At 35.3% G+C, this 22,797-nt stretch overlaps 1 protein-coding gene across 2 annotated transcripts in view; it reads left to right on the top strand.

The window, feature by feature from the left end:
- Positions 1–22,797, top strand: part of TNFRSF19 (TNF receptor superfamily member 19) — a 62,388-nt gene that overhangs the window by 25,774 nt on the left and 13,817 nt on the right. For both annotated transcript variants that reach the window (XM_069808143.1, XM_069808144.1), the window contains exon 5: positions 2,615–2,700. In XM_069808143.1, the coding sequence (XP_069664244.1) occupies positions 2,615–2,700 (86 nt within the window). The remainder of the gene's footprint in view (positions 1–2,614; positions 2,701–22,797) is intronic.

Raw genomic sequence — 22,797 nt, 5'->3', positions numbered from 1 at the left:
TATTCTTTACATTGTGGCCAAGTTCTGCTTTATAAATACCTGACACAAATTTGTTAAAAGGCATTTCTGATGCTTTTTTGAATTATGGATTGGTAGTTTAATTGATAGGGGTAGGTTATGAGAACTGATCTGCAGTTGTAACAGCCTTTGTATTTTCAGGGTATGTATTTCAGAGATGCTTAAAAGTTCATACTTTTTTTCCTATATATTTCTCAGCCATTTTATTTTATTTATTTTTATATACTTTTTTTCAATACCAGCTGTCAAATACCTGAACACTCTTGAAGCTCCTACAGTTATTCCTCTCAGCCCAGCTGTGAGGTCCTTTCATTTAAAAAACACTTAGTAAAGTTTTGGTAACTAATGTTAGTTTAAGTTACAGTAGAAGGTGCAGCCCCAGGTGTTAGATGTTACTCGCAACCACTTTTGATACTACCTGCAGCCACATGGTGGATTGATTTATGCTCTTATTGCTTATTAATATATATGTATTGTAGGGCTTACTTGGCTGTCAGCAGGGAGAAAATTTTCTTCTAAATTTTGGAAGATGAGAGAGGAACAAAAAAGAAGCCAGAATAAAACATGAATTAAGGGTAAATCTAAACCGGGGGACCCAGGAATGCCTCTTAGTATTCTGGTCTAGAATGTATTCTAAATGTGTGTGTTGAGTGTGTGTTAAAATGAGAGCTGTTGACACAACCTGCTTTTATTAGCAGCAAAGTTGGAAATACGAGGGGGGAGGGAGTTATGGATAGGGGAGTTGCAGATCATCTGGTCTGGATGTTTTGGGGAACAGAACTGTAGAACATGCCACCACTCAGACCTGTCCAATGGAGGATGTAGCTAGCCAAACCAAATAGCTTAGCTAATGTTTTACCTCTCAGCAATCATATTTATTTCTGTTTTGCACAGGTTTCCAACATGCTGTTCCTTGTTGTTCACCTTCAAAATGCTACAGTGAGCATGTCAGCTAAAAACAAATATTAACACATTTCCTTCAGAGTAAATGATCACAGTGGCCCCTTCAATCTTACAGCCTATGAATCTGTTTCTGTTCACATTGTTAAAGCATGAGTTTCTTGAGCAGTTGCAGAGCTGTTTGCTTTAGCTGATACAGTCTTCATACTTTAATGGCATTTGCAGTGTTAGTAATTTAACATCAGTAGAGTTAGTACCTTTTATTTAATGTGCCACTAGCACTACAGAAAACACGTAATTCACGTGCTCGTGTTGAACAGACCACAGCTACTGATTCTAGCTTAGTACTAATGACTGGTTGGAAGACAGACCGACCTACTTGATTAGGCAGCTGTTGTAGATAAGTTCTTTAGAGGATGTCATACTCCTACAAATTTGAAATAGAACACTCTACAGTTCTGTTTTTTCATTTGGTACTACTCTTGTTCCCTGGTTTAGAAACGTAGGCTTCTGCCTGTCACTGTAGTCAGTAAGCTCTTCAAACATAAACTCAATAGTAAAGTTTTTGAAGGGTCTTTAGAATAAAATGACTCCTGGGGTATGACAGCTTTTTTTTGTTTTTTTAATGTTTTTGTATTAATTTCTTTAGGAACGAGTAGCTGGCTGGTTAGTTTGCTTTAGAGTTTTATTTTATTGTTCACTTATTACCACTTGTAGCCTCCCATTGCTATTACTTGTATAAACCATCTGACTGATACTTCTGTTTGCAACATCCATTTTTTCATACCTTGAAATGCTTGCTATATAGAATTTTTAAAGTACAAGTTTAACTGAGAATATGAAAACAAAGTGGAGCATTGGATAATGTAGATGGGGACTAATGTAGTCACTTCATTAATTTGCATTCACAGTCCATGTACATTTTGATTTTGGTTGGTAGTGAAGGTCTTCCTGGAAGAGAAGGAAGAGTCAGAGAGGGATTGTTTGTTTGTTAAAATACAGTTCTGAAAAGCCGTTTTTACTGTTTTGCTGTTCTACAAAACAATCAGAATAATCTTATTTTCTGAAGATTTTGTCACACAGCATTGTTAAAACTTTTTTTTTGAGGGGGTACCCTTTCGTACAAGTACATAAATGAACCAATTTATGAGTGATTTTTCCTCCTCTGAGCTAGAGGATATCTTAGGGATTTTAACCAGAAAACATTAACGTCTGGTACATTATATACTTAGTGGGGATAATTACCTTGTAATATCTTGTTTTATTTTAGGAGAGTTATGTAAATTAGTCAATTAACTTCTTTTTTTAAATGTGTAAATAAGCTTGCATAATGTAAGTTCATCATACTTGTCTTTTATGTTGTGATCTATGTGGAAAACAGGATACTGATTTCTGTCTGAAATCTCCAGAATTGTTTATTTCTTATGTGAATATAAGATTGTAGTGACCATGTATTTGGACTAACAGATTTAGAATTCTTCCTCAATTTACTTTAGACCTACTGCTGTACTATTAATTAATATCTAATGTACTTCTGTTTACTATTATTTTCTTCTATTTCCTGATAGTTTGCATTGGGACACAGATTGACAAAAGTTTGCAGGTATAGAGTATTTTGCTAAAACACCCGATTAATTTTGTGAGGAAAAAATAACTGGTTTTTATTAACTGTTTTTTTCATTCCTTTATCTTCTAGATTTTATAGGAAGACTAAGCTTGGAGGCTTTCAAGACATGGAGTGTGTTCCTTGTGGTGATCCTCCTCCTCCCTATGAGCCTCACTGTAAGTGCTCTTTTCCTCCTGTTGGAGTGAGATTAACTTTTTTGCTTTAGAATGTTTTCTGTTTTAACTTGCAAGCTTGGCAAAAAATGACAGTCACAGTTATCAAGAATTCTTTTAAAGGCTCATTTTCTTGTTAGGAAATGATTTTATTAATGCACTTCAGCAGGTCCAGCACTATCATTGCAAAGTTCCTTCATATGACCAGTCACTTGAGGATAAACACTCCTGTCATACCACATGATTAGGGAATCTTGAGTCTACTTCTGATGTTGTCATATTAATTTTAATTTCTGGTTTGTGTTAATGCCAAAAGGCAGCCTTCCTAGACCCTCTGCCTACTGTCAAGTAGGCCTCAGTGAGTATGACTTTTTTCCTGACACCCAAAAGGCATAATTGGTTGATACCTTTAAAAATAACTTTTGTGCTAAGGTTACAGTGAGAGAGAAAAATATATCTTTATAGTACTATATACATTAAAAAGCAAATAAGTAATCAGTTTCTCTGGTTTGGGCCAATGAGAGGATTGGAATCTCTTTAAAAGGAGGGAACCTCTTTATTCTGCAACAGAAGCCTTTTTACAACTTCTTCCAAGATTACTAGTGGTCTACATCCCCTCAAATTTTTAATTCAATAAAAGGAGTGAATTATTCTTGTCGCATTTATTGCTGTCTATAATATGAAAAATAAAATTGATTCAGCATAATCTTCTGGAAAACCTTGGGTTTACTTGTTTGTTTCTGTAACTGTGAAGTTATGTTTTGGGAGGTTTTTTTTCCCCTTTTCCAAACAGAAACAATTGTTTATAGAAAGAGTGAATTGTCAAGTTTCTGAGATACTTCATGCTACTTTAATAAGGACACACTGTTTCTTATAAATATTCTTTCTTTTTTAATTTTTGCTAAATTAAAATATAACCAAGTATATGCTATTGTGCATTAAAATCATACTTTGAAATAGTTTTATGTTGTATTAAATTTAATGAAATAAGGATTCTTCAGCACTTCATATATTGCTTAGATGGTAGTTTTTCAAATAAGCCAAACTTTCTTGTTTTGCTTCCATTTTAGTGCCCTTTGGGGAATAAACTTACAAAACCAGCTTCTCAGACAGTATCTTTAATAGTAGAATTTCTTAGAAATGTGGCTTCCTGTGCATTTCTCTTATCGTTTGAGAGAATTTTATTATATACCTCTGAATAAGAATAATATAATTTTCATTAAAGATTGCAACATTGAAAACTAGTAAATCAGATTTCTATAAAAATAAGTCAAATAAGTTACAATGTTTGCAGCAGTAACTCCTGCCCGTGTATACCATAAACCTTGAAAGTAAATTCAAAAATTTTCAACCATTTTTGTAGTGTAGACAATATAATATCTTAAAAGTGTTTAGAGAAAGTATGTTCTTCATGGCAAACACTGTGGGGTTTGATGCCAAGAATGAAATGCTGATCTTGACTTACTGGAGCAAATCACTTCAAATTCAGTGAGTTGCAGAAAGTATTTCTAGACAGAGTTTGAACCCAAACAGGCAATTTCATATGTACATTTATTTTAATCCACTAATTGATCAAATTCAGTATTATCCCCTTCATTTGTTTTTACTCTCTTTTTATCTAAAAAAAAGAAAGCTAGTGAAATCCAAAGTGCAACAGTATCATTCTGATCTAGGATCTCTAACTCTTGAATTCATTTTATGCAATTTTTCCTCTTTTCTTGTTTGTTTCTTTCTAAGAAAGCATGCTATTGAAACATAAATTCTGCTTTCTGGTGCAATCAAAGACAGGGAAGAAGAAGAAATTACCTCCCTTTATCTTTCTGCTTTAACTGTAGTTTGACTCATATGTGTATTTCCATCTTTTCCAAATCACAGATTTTGATTTTTTTAAGAGATGATGAAAGAATGGTTACCAAGTCTTCTGAAAACTCAGAATTAAGTTTACAGTGATTTGGCTTTTGTAATTGACCCTGAGCTTGGATCCTAAATTGAACCATTAGGAAGCTACTACTAATTTTAAAAGGGCAACAGACAACTTCATGGAGAAGAGCATTTTCTCTGGCACAAGCTGCAATGGTAAATCCAGATTAGAGACTTTCTTGTTCCCTAATCTCATGGCTGTGACCAAGCCTTTGACTAAATAACAGAAGTGTTACCAATTGCTTGCTTTTCGTATTTCTAGTAGCAAGTTGTGAGAATTGCCAAGTATTTCCAACTTTTACAGAAGCAATACTAAAAAGTTTGAAATCGTTAAAATGTTTTTTATTTACATACTAACCAACCATTAAAATCTTAAATAACAGAAATCCTACCATGAAGTATGGTTACTGTATGTCTCTGTGGTTTTCAGAAGGCTTTTGTTTGGAATTTGTATGTTGGTTCTTCAGGTCTCTAATATAAGCTGTCTCAGTTTAGAAGAGTGTACATGCCTGCCTCAGAACAGCCTAGGAACTTATTCTTACAATAGCAGGTAAATGAACTGAAATCTTTTTGAGTTTTACTTAACATCAAACAGGTGGAAATTTCTCAGTTTTCAGACTAAGTCAAAAATATGATTCTACAAGGAAGTAAAAATAGGTGGAAAAAGCTTGCTTTCACACACTGTTAATGCTGAAAATGTTTGCTGTTTATTTCAATAATGAATATATTTTGATAGTTAAGATGTTTAAGACTGTATTATTTGAAGTTAACTGCAGACAGGCCATTAGGTATATGGGGCAAGTTCTCAATGATCAGAGGACTATGTTCTAATACTCTGCCTTTCTTATCCTTCTTTCTTTCCACTGAGAAACAGAAAGTCAAATATTAGTGCAGCTAACTCTTGTATTACAGATGAAAAGGAAAAGTTTAAGTGTCCTGTTTCAATGAATTAATTGTCCTGTGAGGTGTGTGGCAATCTTTTGTTTGCTTAAGAACATTACCATAAGGGCACAAAGGCTCACAGCCCCCCACCTGGACTAAAGGCTCATGTTAAAGCTGACACGGATGAAGTTCTTTCAGCACTAGTAGCAGTTGATTATTACCCGGTTAGCTATAAATCTAAATACTTGCTTTTATCTTCTTTCTTTCTGTAGACATTTTAAAACAGATCTCGTTTAAATATTTACTCATGAAAAAATGAGTTTGTGAATTGCTAGAGGCAAAGTTGAAAGGATTCTCTAATGAACAAGTAAAGAGAGTATTGGAGACCAGAGAATTGCTATCACCTTTGTGTAAACTTTAAAGGGGACACAATGACTTATGTGTGTTTTTAGGATGTCAGAAAATTAAATACACAATGATATATTTTAATTTGCTTAGTTCAGGTAAATAAACTGTAAATACCAATCCTATATGTAGAGTCAGCATCTAAACATTAGATTAGAAATGAAAGCATGTTTTTAAAATTACTATTTATGTTCACTTTGTAAACTGAAAACATTTTTTTCTAACCTGAAGACAGTTTTTCCCAACTGAATGACAGAGAAAGGGTCCTTTGAACTGGGAACTAGAGTGAAAAGCCAATCAATCAAAGATGTAATTTCTGAAACGGAAGGTAGCATAGGCTGTCCCAAACTGGTATCTGTTCAGCAGACAAACAGCGACATAGATACAGTTCAATGATTCTTTTTTCTCAGCACCAATTTAGGCTTGCAGAGTTCATTTTCCTGTCTGCTCAGGCTAGTGTTGTGCTGCCCCAATGGTTGTGCTTAAACTGTTAATAAAACTCTTCAGTAAGCTACGTTGTGAATCTATCCACAAAGAATTAAAATAACTCCCTTCTTAAGGGTTTTTTCTTTTTTGTTAAATCCAATGAGTTTGTTAACTCCGAAACACTCGTGGTGGCACAAGTGAAGGAGAGATGTGGGAAAGGCTGGGCTAAGGAGCAGATTTTCATATCATTGCTTCCTTTGGGCAAGCAGTATGTTTTCAGCTGGTCTGTCTTAGTAAATAAACAAAAAACTTAAAAAACATACTCTTTATCTTCTTTCGGTCCTAAGAAGATGGCAGATTAAAATTAAAATGATAGAATTATTTTATCAGCTTGGCTATGTCAGCTATTTCTACAAGTGGTATTGTATTGTTCAATTCAAAATGCAGAACAGCATCAGAGTAACCAGAATCCTTTAGCTTCTGGACAGGCTTTCTACTAAGCATAAGAACAATGACATTGAACTTTTTTGAGCTGTATTAAAAAAAAATAGTTCCTAGCACTTCCACATTACTCTTCCTTTCTGGACCAATCTACAGTCAGTGGTGTTCCCCTGTTATGTGCAAATTCAGTCTAGAATTTGGCTGTACAAACAGTTAAATTAGAATAAATTGTGAGAGTCAAGGAAGAGAGGAAATGAACACCTAGGCGCCGAGAGCATTTTGCAGCCAAACCACCACCAAAGGAACAGCCTTGTTCGTTGTTTTTTTTTTTTGTAATTATCTGCACTATTACATTTTTTTAAAAAATAATGGCACAGTATGTCCAGCCAAACTCATTCTTCCTTCTCCAGGACTGCTTATGCTTGTCTTCATGACATAAAGCAAGGAGCATGGGAAGCTGGGGGCTGGACAGGATGGGGGCAGGATACCACTCTTGTGTGGAGCTTGGGAAACTAGCCCCTACATGTTCCAGGAAATAAATGCATTCTTTGCTTCAGTGAAGCAGAAATGTTTTGTTGAATAAGTCACAGCAGTGGAAATATCTACAGTTTGATTGTAACATCATGTGCCTTTGAAATAAACCTGCACTCAGGTCTAAAATTGCTACTTTTTTGCCATGAGCCATGTTTTGAGATATTGATTTCAGTGATAGTGGTTTCAAATATAAAGAATATCTCAAACCAGAAAATAAATAGTTTTTACTAAGATGAGGAATAAAAGTAAAGACTACAGCTTGTCGAGACAAAATACATATAGCAGATCATAGTGAAAACATTACTTTTTCATGTGAGGCATCCATATCTTATCTGCTTTAAATTTTGTTTCTTTAAGGACCTTCTACAACACTTTGACTACCTCTACTAAGGTTGATTGCAAAGCTCCCTTTACAGTTTTCTTCTGTAGATTTTTTTTATTAGTTTGCTTCTGTATGTTTGCAGAATTGTTTTTCTGAGAATGAAATGTAAGCGTTCTAAACTGCAGCTGAGTCCCACTCTTTAAATCGACAATGTATGTTGTTTCACTAATGAAAGATGCTATTTAAGGGATAAAATCTGGTGGTATTTCCTTCTTTCTGGTGGTAAAAGTAGCTAGTATAGGAAAAGTAAGATTTGGTATAAATCTGCTTACATTTACAAGATTAGGATCTGTGATTTTGTAAACTTTCATGTGAGTGTAATGGGTATTTGGGGCATGGAAGGACTGTTCTTTAGAACAAAGAAGATAAAAACCTAGAAATTACAGTCTGCAGGGGAATATTGTAGGGTGACAAAATGCATTATTAAAAGTAAGGGGTGGGCTGGAAGCTTGCTGGCTACATATCTGTTCTGTAAAATACTTTGTTAGTGGTAAAAAAGAAAAAAAAATTCCCACTGTCTCAGCTTTGCTGGAGTTTTTTTACATTACTTCATTAAACGTAAATACAGTGTTTTAACTTGAGAGTAATTTTTGGATGACATTCAATTCCACATTAGTTTCTCTGTTTACATAGTGGAATTTTAATTTACTTGTATCACTTTCTTCTTTCTGTTTACAAAATTTTGCAATATGACAGCTCTCAGACTCCAGATAATGTTTTTCCAGCTATTAAGATTTTCTGTAATTTTTATTTGGTTGCTTTATACAGTAAACTTTATATTACTAATGCAAAACAGCCTTTGAAGGTAGGCTGCTTACGTGCGTATGAGGCAACTGGCAGCTGAAAGTATGTAACAAGTGAACCCATGCTTAATAATTCGGTTATATTCCAACATATATGTCTATCTTCTTTCAGTATTTTTTCTGATTTGGGGTTACCTCACAGCATCTCTCATAATCCTCTTTGCCATGTTGGATACTATGATAGAAAGCATCTGGAATATTGTATAAACCTTTCACAAAAGTCATAAGGAGTGACAGCTAATTTAGGTACAGCTAATAGCATCACTAGTATATAAATATCAGTACTGTTTTATTACAGAGACACTAGCTTTCCATTATCTCATAACTGAAATGTACACTTTTGTAATAAGTCAGTCTGATACTTTCCATATGTGACCTGATGGTAGAGTAACTTATCTTCAGGAAGTCTGAAACAAATTTGACTAGGTGTTTCAGAGAGATGAGAATTGCTATTCATGTCTTATAAAGTTTTATTACAATTTTACTTCTTGCACTCATCATAGATCAAAGAGACTTAACCTAGAAAACCTAAATATTTTCAATTCCTTGTCCTTGATAATTGTGATGCTTCTGGCCCACTGGGGAAAGGTTCGTGTATGACTTAGTCAAACAGCTCCTTTTCTCCCTGTTCTGAATTTGCTTTACATGCTGGGCTCTCCTAAAACAAAAAGTTGCAAAGGGGGCAGATTTTTCCTTCTTCTAATAACAGAGATGTTACCACTAAAATTAGTTACAATAGTTCTGAAATGTTACTTAATGGAGAGGAAGTTTAGATTCATTGCATAGTTTAATCATGTTCCAAAACTTTCTTCTTGCCTAGCTCAGAGAATAGCCTTTTTTTACATACGCATTCCCAATTTACTTTCACTAACTCCTGTTGTCTGTACCTCTCATTTCTGTGCCTGTATCTATAGAAGTACTTCATTATGTAGCTTGTTATCACTAAATATGTATTACAGTTAGTAGACAGAACTGGTCAGAAGTGTTTCCCTCATTTCTATCCACCATCCCCTCTAGTCCTTCTCAAAAAAAAAAAAAAAAAAAGTGCAGAGTGTGCCAAAACACAATGGACCCCCCCCCCCCGAATTTTCCATAGAAGAAAGTTTAGCTTAAAAATGTTGAAATTACATTGAAAGGAGGTGCTACTTCCAAACCTAACAGAATTTCTGTGTAGCTAGCCAGACACTTTACCAAGGAATCAAAATTTGGAAGCCAAAGCTCCCAAGGCTTCCAGTCAGTCTAAACTGTTAGATTTTTGTCCACTTTCTTGCACTATCCTTAAATGTTTTGTTCCATGCAGTTTACTTTTTACAGAGGAAAATTCATTTTATCAGAAAGATTTCCAATTGCATGTAATATAGCTTAGTGCTGCAAAACTATAGGTGTGAGGGCTGTTCTAATGAGTTGATTCACTTACTAGTAACTTCTGTAGAACAGAAGTACTCAGTATAGCATGTCTGATCTGTTATGAAAGTTTTATCATTTGAGTCTATAGTAAGAGGATAGTAACCTGAATGACTTCAGTAATTCTAACAAGTGTTTGAAATTTCCTGATCTTCATTGAAGCTCTTATAACAGCAGTAAGCAGGGTCACTTATTTTGTGTCTGCTACCTCAAATCTGATTTGGATTTCTTTGCACAGTGAAATTTTATCTCACTAAGTGAGTTTCAAGTAACCCAGTTCAAGCCACAAACTAAAAGAACTAGGCTAGTAGTGAATACTTCAGAAATATGGTTAGTATAGACAGCATTAGCCTTGTCAAGTATTTAGAAGTACTTAAGGCTTAAATATCCAAATAGACTCAGGAACCTGACTCCAGAATTGTATCACCAACTGTCCTGCTTGACAGCTACCTAACTGGAAATGCTTAAAAGCCCAAGGGACCTACAACCATTCATAGACTATGGTCTCCAGGAGTATTCTACTGATTCTGGGTCCAGGTGGCTTGGACATATTGCAGTTTTAGATTAAGCCAAAAGGGTTGTGGTTCACCTGCTTTCCCCTGACTGTCATGGAAGGAAATACATATGCATGGACTCGACAGAATTCTCTCAATAGGTGCTTAACTGGAGAATACAGACCACATTCTCTATCACAGTTGATCCAAGAGGTAATGGAATTGGAATTTAAGGAGGCACCTGCAAAATTCTCTGTACTCTTCAGTGGTCATCCCAAAACTTCTGCAACACTGAGCAGCTATGTGCCCAGCTGGCACTGAAACCATCAGGAGCTGCAAGCTAATCAGCCTGTCACCCGTCTCTGGACACTGTGTTCTACAGTGTCTTCTGATGCCAAACTCAGCAGAGTGGGTTGGGATATTGGCTGGGAGTCCTTTTCTTGATAACTTCTTTGAGTCCAGAATTCTTTCCTTATGTTGACTAACTGTGTGTTGGCTTCTTGTCCTTACTCTTTGATTTCTACATCACAAGTAGGCTTCCATCACAAGTAGGTTCCCAGCGTTGTGTAGGCAGCCTAGATGGTACAGTGCTTAGCACTGCAGAGCCTGTGCCTCTTTTGTAATCCTAGTTTCATGCCTTATCAAATTAATAAATCTGAATACAGCTTAATTGTTCTAAGATATCTTCTCAAGATAATGACATTGTTCATAATTCTTTCCTTCTGACTGCAACCACAAGTGATGGTTAATTAATAAATTCCAATTTAATACTCATAGCTTTTCAAAAAGTGGGGAAAAGTGTATCTACTATCTTTGCTGTTTGGATATGCTGATGGAAGTATACCAGTAAGACTATTATTTTATTGAATAGAAAATTATTCAAATAGTTAAGAATTTGAGTTATATTTTTGAAGTAAAGCTTAAGCTGTAAATTAGTGAATTTCTATTTAAATGATTATCTGACTAATCAACCAAACTTTCCTCCCTCCTTCCTGCTTTATGTGTTTGTGTGAAGTACAGGTGACTAGGTCAGACATTCTATTTCAATTATTCTGCTCTTTAATCTCAAATAATGGGCAGTCCTTTGTTTTGCTTCTCACTACCTTTGTACTACTAGATGCTTTAAGACTGAGCAGCAAATCCTAGAGGAGGTCTGATGATAACATCCAATGGAAACTTAAAAAGCTAAATACGGCTCTGTAAAGGCTCTGTAAAGTTTAGCAAAATCAATGCATATCAAAAAAAAAGGAAGAAAAACATAAACAGACAAAAAGTTTACCTCTGTACATGCCGCCCCACACCTCTCCCAGGTATGATCAACAGGAAGGAAAGTATGTCACAGTTTTCCAGAAACTGGTTTATGCGTAATGGGAAGAAACTTGGTAATTGTGAATTTGAGTGGAGCATCAGGAATACATTCTAAGATACAATTTGTTGAACTGAAAAAGTTTAACACACTGCTTCATGCACTATAATGAGTAATCCTGTGCTTTAGGGAATGAAGCTGCACAAAAGAATCATTAAAAGACGTTTCTGCTATATTAACTGGTGTGGGGTTTTTACCTTTTCATTCAGAAATGTATTGTCTTTTTTTCTTCCCTTGATTATAATTGCATTTGTACTTCTGTAATGAAAATATTTTCTGAGCAGTTTTAAAAACACAAAATGTCCTTGAGATACAAATAAGAGTATTTTATAAGAAAGAGATAAGTTATAGGAGTGAAGTTAGGGATTCACTGCCTGACAATGCAATAAATCCTTAAATATCTATTTTAAGAGCATGTTTTATATAACAAAAGAAAGCTGAGAGTGACCAAAATACTTAATTTTGCATGGGGTTTTGTAGTAAAAATTCACTGTAGAGACCTCACTTCTTTATTAGGTTAAAAAATTCCTTAGTGTATAGCATGATGAAGTTTGTAATTGCAGTACTCACTTCTCGTTTGTTCATCTAAAATACGAACAAACACTCTGCAAGCATATTTAGTTTTTCTTGATACTGTTAAGTACAGTTAGAAAATGAAATTCTTATCTTAACTGCGGAGTATGAGAATTTCAATATGTTTTTTCAAGCCAGTTTACCATACTTTTGTTTCTAGTAGTAACTTGTGCAACCTTTCATCTTATGAGTCAATCCTATAATTAGTATCTTTCGTTGCCAGAGGCATACTGCATGTTTGTTTTAGGTACAGAATGTCTGCAAGAAATTTAACTTAATCATTACTTTTTAATGTAAGAGCTGGTTAGCTCAATTACACTAGATTAAAGTGAACTTGAAATTCCTGAGTTACAGAGAAGGGGCTAATCGTTGACCTGTACTGAATAAGTACTATTTCCTTTTTTTCTTTTTTCTTATGTGTACTTACTAATGTGGCTAGCCCTTTAGCCCAACCTTGCAGTGGCTATAAGTAATTATCTGTTCATTGTATGGAGTGGGTTTGCAGAGTTCTTATTTAACTTGGCCATTGGGTTGATCAAAATTATTCCAGTTTTGCATACATTGCAGTAAAGCTGCAACACATTTTTTTGGTTAACTTTTACTTTGTTGTGTTTGGGGATAATCTGAAAAAATGAGTAGTAGTTACAGCTTTGCAGTATTTTTTTATTTTTAATTTAGATTTTTTAGATGTTTTCTAATTACAGAAGCATATGACTTTTAAATATATGAATTTATTAACATGCTTTTACTGTATGTTCAGACTGAAAATATTGGTTTAAATTTCTCATACAATCACCCAGCTAATTCTGGGAACGGTTGCATTAGCACCACTTCAACAGCACTGAGTTTTGGTGCCTGTGGTATAAATACATGCTGACTGCTATGGCTTTTGGGTACAAAGTCCAAATTGTGACTGACGTGAGTATAAAATATTGCTAAACAAATGCACAGTAGCGTGTTGGGGTTTTTTATTCTACTTCATGCTGGTGGATACTATTGGCTGTGTTGCTTGGCTACAAAATACTTAGGCTGTGTTTCTCTTAAATTTCTTGTTTAAAAAAAATACAGTAGAAAACAGGGAACCCCTCTATGCTGAAACTTTCCATATTGCCAACTCTCTTAAGAAAATCACTGTTAAGCGAAAGAACACTGAAATACCACTCTGGAGGACTGAAATGTATTGGAAGTAGGATAAGATGCGATAGCCTTAAAACAGGAGTTGTGCGCTAAGGCCCTTAGCAGTAATGGTTCATTATAAACACCTCAAGAGCTGGAAACAACCTAATAGAAAAAAGGCCTAATGTTCCTACTGATCACTTGTATCCTTCCAGTTGTTGTCCTCTACTTTGCTCACCTTTAATTTTTTGGGTGATAGGCCTCACACATTCTCACTCTTACTGGTTCACTTGTGCTAAAGCAGTGTGCTGCCAACCTCCTCTTTTACAAAGATCATAGAGTGATCTCACGTGTTACCTTGGGCAGTGACATGTGCCTTTGAGGTATAGGCTGTGACTGTTTCTTAAAAAGATTAGCTCTTTGTTACAGTTTTCTTAAATAAAGGCTTGTATCCACCAGTTTTAATAAAGTTTCATTTAAGTCCAGTGGTATAATTGTATGTGCGTACTACTGAATGTAATTTATAGTTACCATATCTGCATGTAGAAATTTAGGATGGAATTAATGCACCCTAATTTAGGCGTATAAAGGTTAATGCTTAACACTGAAGTTGTCAGCCCAAATTCCCACTGGTAATCAGTGGAGAGAATTAGGTACCTCAAGAATTCAGGCAAGCCAGGTAAGGTAAGCTTCAATGACTAACACTAAGCAGTCTTTCAAGCCATTTCAGATTAATTACTTCTCTGGAGATTTCTATTTCTGGCTCTGTTTTAGAAAGAACGCCTAAGGTGAGTAGCTCTGACTTCGTCTTTAGACCTTTAGACTTCTGAAGTTAGAGTTTCATCTAGATGCCAATATCAGGTTAGATGAAAACTGCAAATTCAACATTGAATGATTGTATCTGTCTTGATCTTCCTCTTACCTTTTTTGTTCATTAATTTTATGGAGGAAAATTGAGGTTTTAGAGTGTAGATTATTTTTATTTTTTCACTCTTGCTAAATAAATAAAAATATAAATTAAAAAAACCCTTTTATTCTTTGATGAAATGTTTCTTACAAACCAAAGCCCTCATTCTAAGAACACTTGCCAAAGTTAGAATCTGCCAGAATTGAGGCCTGCAACCATAATTAGATTCCTTCATATATAGTCAGTCTGATACAGGCTTTATTTACATTGTTGCATATGTTATTTCCCACTGGGCCCTTGTTCATTTAAAGCACAGGATAGGCAAAACCTATAATTCTATGTCTGGCCTTATTTGCTACATGCTATTTTATATTCCATGCAGAATGTGAGTTACTAATTATCACTGGGCTTTTCTGTGGTTCTGCCACTGTAAAGCAGTTATTACAAATTTTGCAGTTGTTACTGACTTTTATCTTTACAATAGAAGTGATGCAAAATGTATAGTGTCTGTTATACAGTTAATGAACTGAAACAGAGAAATTAAAGTCAAAATAGCCAAAGGCATCCAAAACCCTGCGTCCTTGCTTGACAAACAAGAGTAGGATGCCTCCTTCTTGACTGTGGGTATCTAAAATGGCTACATCTACAAGCTGGTGACCTTAGGCCCAGTCTGTATTCAGTGGAGAGGAATGATCATGGTCAAGGGAGGTGTTTAAAACAAATCAGATTAATTGCACCATAAAAGAGCCTTCCCCCATTGCCCCATGTAGAGAAAGTTCAGGTGACTCCCTCAGAAGCAGATGTTTGCTTTGGTCAGATGAATCTCACCAATAGAGCTTGACTTTTTCAAAGATAACCTTTCAGAGTGTCTTCTATGACTAATTTGTATTGACTTCTGTTAAGAGGGGAGATGTTGTGTTTCAGATTAAGTAATATAACAAAGCAAAGATCTTGTACGCAGCAGCCTTTTGTTCTGTATTACTTTATCCCCAAAGCTTCAAGTGGTGAATTAAAACCTGCTTTTTATAAGGTATTATTATTTCTGACTTCAAAGCTACAGCTTTTTCATCTGTACTATAGTTTGCATGTGCATGCTTACTATTGCACAGTAGGTAACTTTGTTTGCAGTAAATCATGACATTTACTTTGATATTTGCAGTATTACAATATGCTGGTTATGAATGTCCAGCTTCTAAAGGTGTTAAGGCTACATGTTATAAAATTATGAAATTTTATATTTAATCCCATGTATTTCAGATTACGTACCCAAAAAAAGCATTTTTAAAAGATGCTGAGGTTTCAAAGTTGAACATTAAAAAGTTAGAAAATACTAGTAGGGTTGGTTATGCAACTCTTAACTTCCACCTTAATTCAGAATCATAATTCAGCCCAGTTGTGTGTAAGTATTATGAAACAGTCTTAATTATATAAACACACTGTTTTTTCCACAGTACAGACATATTTTCCCCCCAATATGTGGAAATGGCTAACAGTTATGTTTTTAAAAACCAAAAAACCAGCCCCACCCCCCAAAAAAACTCCAGCAAAAACCAGTAACCACCCCACATTCAGAATTAGTTGCCTTGCCTGGAGAATTTAACCTAACTTAGTGATATTTCAACATAATTATAAACAGGAAAAAAATAAATGGTGGGCAAGCCTGACTGGTTTATTTAATTTTGTGGCATTCTACATTTCACGTGACTGTTGGCTATGCAAAGAGGGGTCTTTACTGCCTCTGCTGAAGCTTTACAACTGGGCAAATTCAACTGGAGGGAAGAAATAAGCTTTTACCAAGCTCAGCTTGTTTTAGCCACTAGGCTACAATCTCCATGGAGGTGGCAGAGAAGGCAACTGAACCTCTGTCTTGTGCTTCTTGACAAAGTACTCTTAAGCTTTTACAGAAGGCAGAAACCCCATGTTACCTCCTCTTTCAAGAGTTTTACCTGAAAGGCATTATAAGCCATGCTCGTGATTTCTCCCCCCTCAATTTAATTTTAAAATAAGATCATAGATTTTTGTTTTCAGCAGAGTTTTAAGAGAAGATGGAAGCCCCTCTCTGCCACTCTGAGTAATTTATGGGAAGAACAAAGTTTAGCGTCCTCCTCTGGGTTTCTACGTCTATAGGCTGAGCATGGTGACTTTAGGCACTGTGTTACTTGGTGTGACAGATATTTCAGATTCTATTCTGTTTAACTTTTCTTTGTGCTATATAGGAAGTATGTGATCTAGTATGGGCCTCTAGTTTCCCAGATACAGACCTTGGATTTAAAAATTACAGATTTTAGGGCTTAACCTTTGCATACTTAAGACCAGTGCCAAAAGATCAAGTCTTTTGTCATTCTTCAAAATGGATATAAAATTGATGCCACTATATTTTGGTATGTGCATTGAGTTTTAAATTATTCAAAAGCTTATCTGAAAGTTGTGGGACTCTTGTATTTTATTTCTCATATATTCTCTTAATTCAGAAATAACCTTTTTAAAATTTAATGTAATAAATTCTTCCAGTGTTGAACGTACGTGGACACACACATGTATTTCCAGATCTCTTTCAGTACTTATTTTTTATTAGTCCCTTCTTAGAATTAGGCTCTTTCTGCATGGAATTTCTAATACCTGGAAGAATTTCCTTGGCATTTATGTTTTTTCACATTCAGTAACAAAAAATGTTAATACATTGCAGAGATTTTGAAGAGTGGGAATGTCTCTAACCATCAGGATTTCACTTTCCTTAACCCACTTATTTTGTATTTTATTTGTAGGCCAGGAAGCAACAAGGAAAGGGTACTAAAATTTTATTGAATTTTTTTTATTGCTGCTGGAACATCTAGCTCTCTGGACTAGATAGGTTATTTGGCCAATTCAAAAACTTCCTTTTTAAGCAAAAAAAGCAAATGATCCTGCACATAAATTGATATTCAAATATAGTAGGTTTTGTAATGTCTCATTTATATAAATTTTTTGTTTGAATATACAATCCCTATTGTCTAAAGCTATAAAACCTTTGTGACTGAAAATTGTCACAATATACCCTGTGATTCCAATGGCAAAACAGGTATCCAGTCTGCAGACAGAAGAGAGGTAGCTGAGTACTGTTATTATCTTTACAAAACATTGTTAAAGCAAGAAAAAAAACATAGCTTTTGAAAATTTACTGCATAGACTGTTAGTGATGTTTATCAAAGTTTGTATTAACAAATTTAGGATACAGGCTTGCAATTGTCATGCAAGCTTTTGCTTTGTTCCCTGGGTTTTACCACAGCTGAGCCAGGGCAAAGAGGGAAATAATTTCGGTAGAAAGGGAAGTGTTAGAAATTACTTCTCGTTGAGTCATAGGGAAGCAAAAACTCCTTTATGACTGATTTACAATTCACTTCTTTCTTTACTGGGATTTATACAAATACATATATAGTACTGTATTAATTTCAGTGATTGTGGTTGTATGTAGCAATTGCATTTGAAATACATACAGTGTGGCAGCAGTGCGTAGCTGGAAGAGCACCTACGTTCTCTGTCCAGGTGAGGGCATAAAGCATCACAGCTACCCTACCAGTTCTCAGCCCTGCCTGTCTGGTCATGGTTAGAGGATGGAGTTTTCCACTCTGTCATGTTTCAATCCATACTGAATGAAACCCAATCCATGCACCGATCTACAAGCTTATCACACAGCAACACTGAGAGCTTGTTTGAAACTTTTAGAACAGATCTGTAACCAGTATGCATGGAATTCACAATGTTCAATTACAACTTTGATTAATGAAAGTGAGTTGCTCTGTTGGCTAAAGAAACAACCCTCAGACATACTTACTCTTATATTTACATACATGCCGTTGTCATTTAACTAGTGAATATATATGGTATGTGGTCTTCCTCTCCTCTTTTAGAAAACACATAATACAGTAGTTACCCACTTGAAAATGGTGTGTATTTAGGCAATACAAACGCTTCTGCTTATGTAGGTAATACCTTGTATAAGCGTTTTGGAACTGAGAGTGATAGAGTGTGTATACAAGCAGTAACTGTCATAAACAGGCTTAATTGACTCATATACTGCAGCAGGTTGTTTTTATTCTGTAACTGGGTAGTCCTATTGATGAAATGGGACTGCACATACAGAATACAAACCAGATACTTTCTACTTTCATCTTCTGTTGAAAAGACAAAGCAACTTGCATAGCCTGGGTGGGATGGATGCATTGTATAGTTGGATTTGAACAAGAGAATATCCTAAAATATTGTGTTCTTTTTTCACAAAACATGTTTGGAAAAGAATTTGGTGAAAAGTACAAGTTAGAAGTGAAGTAGGAAATAGCTTTTCTGCTGTATCTAGCAATCTCCTATGTTTTGACATAAACTTTACATGATACTGATTTAATACATGAAAGCAACTGAGAAGGAAATTGCGTTTTCTGCAAAATAGGTATTAGACACCCTCAACTGTCAGAGGTTCTAAAGTGAGCTGCTAGAAGCAAAAGTCAGAAGGGCAATTGCTGACACCACCACTGTTATATTAACAGCAATATATACTTTGTGCCACCAGATTATGCCAAGTATTTCTGAAGGAGAGACATACTGTCTTTTCACGCTGATAACCAGTTATGTTATGGGGGGTGGGGGGGGTGGAGAGAGAATACGTAGTTCAGCAGTGACACAGATTTTTATCCCATTTCCTCTGATTTTTTGCTTACTCAGATTTTTTTCAGGTTATTTGAGGGTACCCCTGATTTGAGGCTTTATTCTCATGGAGTAGTATTTTTAAATGGCTAGACAATTCTCAAAGGTGAAAGTTTTGTGTATGAAATAATGTTACTTTTGTGCCCATATATCAGTTCAATTTAGATGACCACGGTAGCACCAAGATTTAACATATCTAATTACTAGAAGAAAAACACGTTGCAGAGATTGACTGTGCCTTACAGACATAGTGGTGTGTATCCAGTGCTGTGGAGTTCATATATATATTTTAAATTCACATACAGAGTGTAATTGTTCTACCACTTTAAACATAAAAGGCTGTCAGCAGTTGGAGCTTGTGAAAATATGCAGTGCAAGAGAAATGGTCTTGGAAACGAATAAATCAAATTCCGAAGATTTTAGTTTATAAGCACATTTCTCAGGATTTCCAAACAATGGCTAAATACTTCAATAGTCATTTTCTTCCCTAGGGCTTTTTGGTACATCTATTAAAAAAATAACAAAAACCAGCAAAATAAAACAAAAAAAGTTGTAGGGCACTAACTTGGAAACTAAAGGCTTTAAAGTCAGCACTTGGAGTACATTTGAAAAATGTGGTTTGACATGATGAACTTTTGGGTGTAGGCCATGCACGCAAATGGCCTTTTACAGATGTTGGGAGACTCTCTCTCTCCATGTTTACCACAGTCTCCCACAGTAAATTTTAATAAAGTTTCTTACCTCCTACTTGAAGGATCAGGCAGGGAGGCAATCTGCTGCTTTGTAAAGACTCAGAAATATACTCGGGACAACTTACTTTCCATTGAAGTTAACGCTCAGTAGTATATATTACACGTGTATTATATATATACATACATATGTAATACCTGTAGTATCTGAATTATATATACACACATCATGTTTATACATAATACATTCTTTTGCTTCTTGGGGACTAGGTAGAGGGATTGCCTTTTTATTTTTAAATGAACATAAACATCTTTTAAACTTTTTTCAAAATGAAGGAGTTTTAAGAGAAGTCACATTGCCTTGCATTTTCCATGGATCAAGACCACACATACAGATAGCCACTGCAATTCAGCTGACAGGCAGTAACTTGTTAAATTATCATAACTTGAGGGTATGTCTGAGCCCTTAATTCTCGTCAAATTAAGGTTGATACCACTGACTTGGGCCAGTCAGCATAAAGGTAGTGGGCAAACACTTTTTATAATAGGGAAATACTCCTTTTCACTTTCCTGACCAGAAATACCCATATTCCAGGAATTAAAAACATTTTCATTTACTTTTGTATCTTATTTTCAATCCTGACTCTAAAAGATGGCACTCTTGTCTAATGTTACCATGTTATTGCTATCTAAGTGGATTTTTGATTAGCTTTGTTTTATTGAGTAAACCCTCTTTGGGTTAGTATTGACTTGATATGGTAAGAAAGAAAACCCAAACATAATCCACATTTTATCCTCCTTAACTTTGGTAATTATTATATTATTATTATTATTATATTATTATTATTTATTATATCCATGGAAGAAATGTAAATGTTGCAAGTTCTATTTTTACATGGTTAATCTACCACAGAAACCTTTCTTTTAGGCATTCTGATTCCAGTAGTGACTGTAAGTAATCATGGTTAGGGAAAAAAAAAATCTGAGAAAATAAACATGAAATAAGTGATAAAGGAAGTCTTTTTCATTTTGTCCTGTCTCTGGTTGTTTGGTATAATAGGCTGAAAATTCAACTATTCTGTTTATTGGCAGAAGTTTTAGTGATACAGCTGGGATTCATATGTTCCGTATTAGCTGAGTTACTGCTATTTAGCCATCTTGGATTAACAGAAACTTTACTTGCTTTTAAGAACCACACCTTTGTATATACTGACGTTACAATGTACTATTGGTTTGTTAAGGGAAGAATGTGTATTTAGGCTTACTGCTCAAAATTATGCAGGAGACAGCTTGGTAATTTGGGTAGTTCTTCTTTAGCACTAGCACCTTTCCAGAATATGTTGGAACTAAGACTTAGAAAAGGAAATCTATTTCTTAAGTAAAATATATTTTTTGTTTTATTTTTGTGATGCATAATATGCATATGCTTTCCAAAATCATAAAACAGTGTGCACCACCTCCCTCCTTAATGTATCACGTCCAATTCACAAAGTATTTAATTACATATTTAAATTTAATCATGTAATCATTTAATAGATGTAAGTACAAGTTTAAAGTTTAAAACGCACATCCTTGCTTTACTGAAATGGGACCATTAAGTCTGTGAGCCTGAAAAGAAAGAGAGAGTTTAAGAAAATGCATACATATCTGAGTAACACTGAAAGCAGAGTTCAGCAATGCCCAACGGGCCACTTCTACAATAGCAATCCACTTCTGAAATGTTGGTCTCTGCAGGGAAGATCACTATCACTATAATTAGAGCTACACTACAATGGACTGCTCGCAGTAGCTATTCCAAAAAGTTCTTTGAAGGTGAAGATGAGTGGTAGGCATTCTCAGGAATAGAAAATTGCTTTCTCAAGTTAAAAAAAAAAAAAAAAAAAACAAAAAACAACTAAATAAAATAAATCTGAAATAACTAGATGGCTGAAATAATTTTTTTTTTTTTTGCTGTCCCAGTGTAAAATAAAATCGCTGTATTTCCAGTTTGGATATTGCTGATGGGCACTAAAGAAAGATACATAATTTATAATTTCCTGGAATATGTAGTATGAAATTATACTTGTAAATAGATACATTTTGTGAGCAAATGAAGAGAGACAAAAATATAGCAGTTCCACCTCCAGTTCTCTTGTTCTATTTTTGCTTTCAAAATTAACAATTCTTTTTTCTACTAATTATGAAGGCTTAATTTCTTAAAACTATGTAGTACTTTTAGGTAGGTACATCGATACAGGTATTGATATACATATATTGATATGAAAAATATTCGAAGATATTCTGATCAGTTTTTTATTGTATTGTTTTTAAATACTTGTCCGGGCTGTATTTAACCTTCTAAAGACTAGATCAAGCAGTTGACTAAAATTGAAAGCACAGTCCTTGGTTTTCACACCAACTCCAGCACACGTTGCTGTATAGATAGCTTGTATTGGGTTTGTGTGGCAAGGAGGAGGTGGGGGTGATAGAGCAGCTTTGGTGGGCGCCTGTGGTCAACCCACTACAGTCCTTTTAGGGACTCAACATGGGCCATGAGGAGTTTGAGATAAGGATAGTAGTTGGGAGAGGTAACGGGCAAAACATGGACTGAACACAGCTAGAGAGTGAAGAGTGGAATGATTGTGGGGAATTTATATTGTTGTAATTGCGGTGAAGGGACAAGGGTGGGTTGTGTGTAAATTGTCCACTTTTCAGAGTTGTGTTGATGTTATTTTGATTTTGGTGTGGGGAATTCTTTTTGTTGATGTGAGTAAAATTTGTGACATTTGTGTGATGAACGTGGATTTTAATGATAATTCTTAAATACGTGATTCACAGAGGCGAGGGGTGGAATGTATTGGGTTTGCATGGCAAGGTTTTGTTTGGGGGGGGCTACAGGGGTGGCTTCTGTGAGCAGCTGCTAGAAGCTTCTCCTATGTCTGACAGAGACCCAAGATGGACCTGCCGCTGGCCAAGGCCGAGGCCATCAGCAACAGTGGTAGCACCTCTGGGAGAACAGATTTAAGAACGGGGGGGGGGGGGGGGAATGTGAACAGAATCTGCAGCTGGAGAGAGGAGTGAGAAGATGTGAGAGAAACAACC

The sequence above is a fragment of the Haliaeetus albicilla genome, chromosome 20, assembly GCF_947461875.1.
Source record: "Haliaeetus albicilla chromosome 20, bHalAlb1.1, whole genome shotgun sequence".
Lineage (NCBI taxonomy): Eukaryota > Metazoa > Chordata > Aves > Accipitriformes > Accipitridae > Haliaeetus > Haliaeetus albicilla.
Note: the sequence above shows the minus strand (reverse complement) of the source record. Positions and strands in the feature narration are given on the sequence as shown.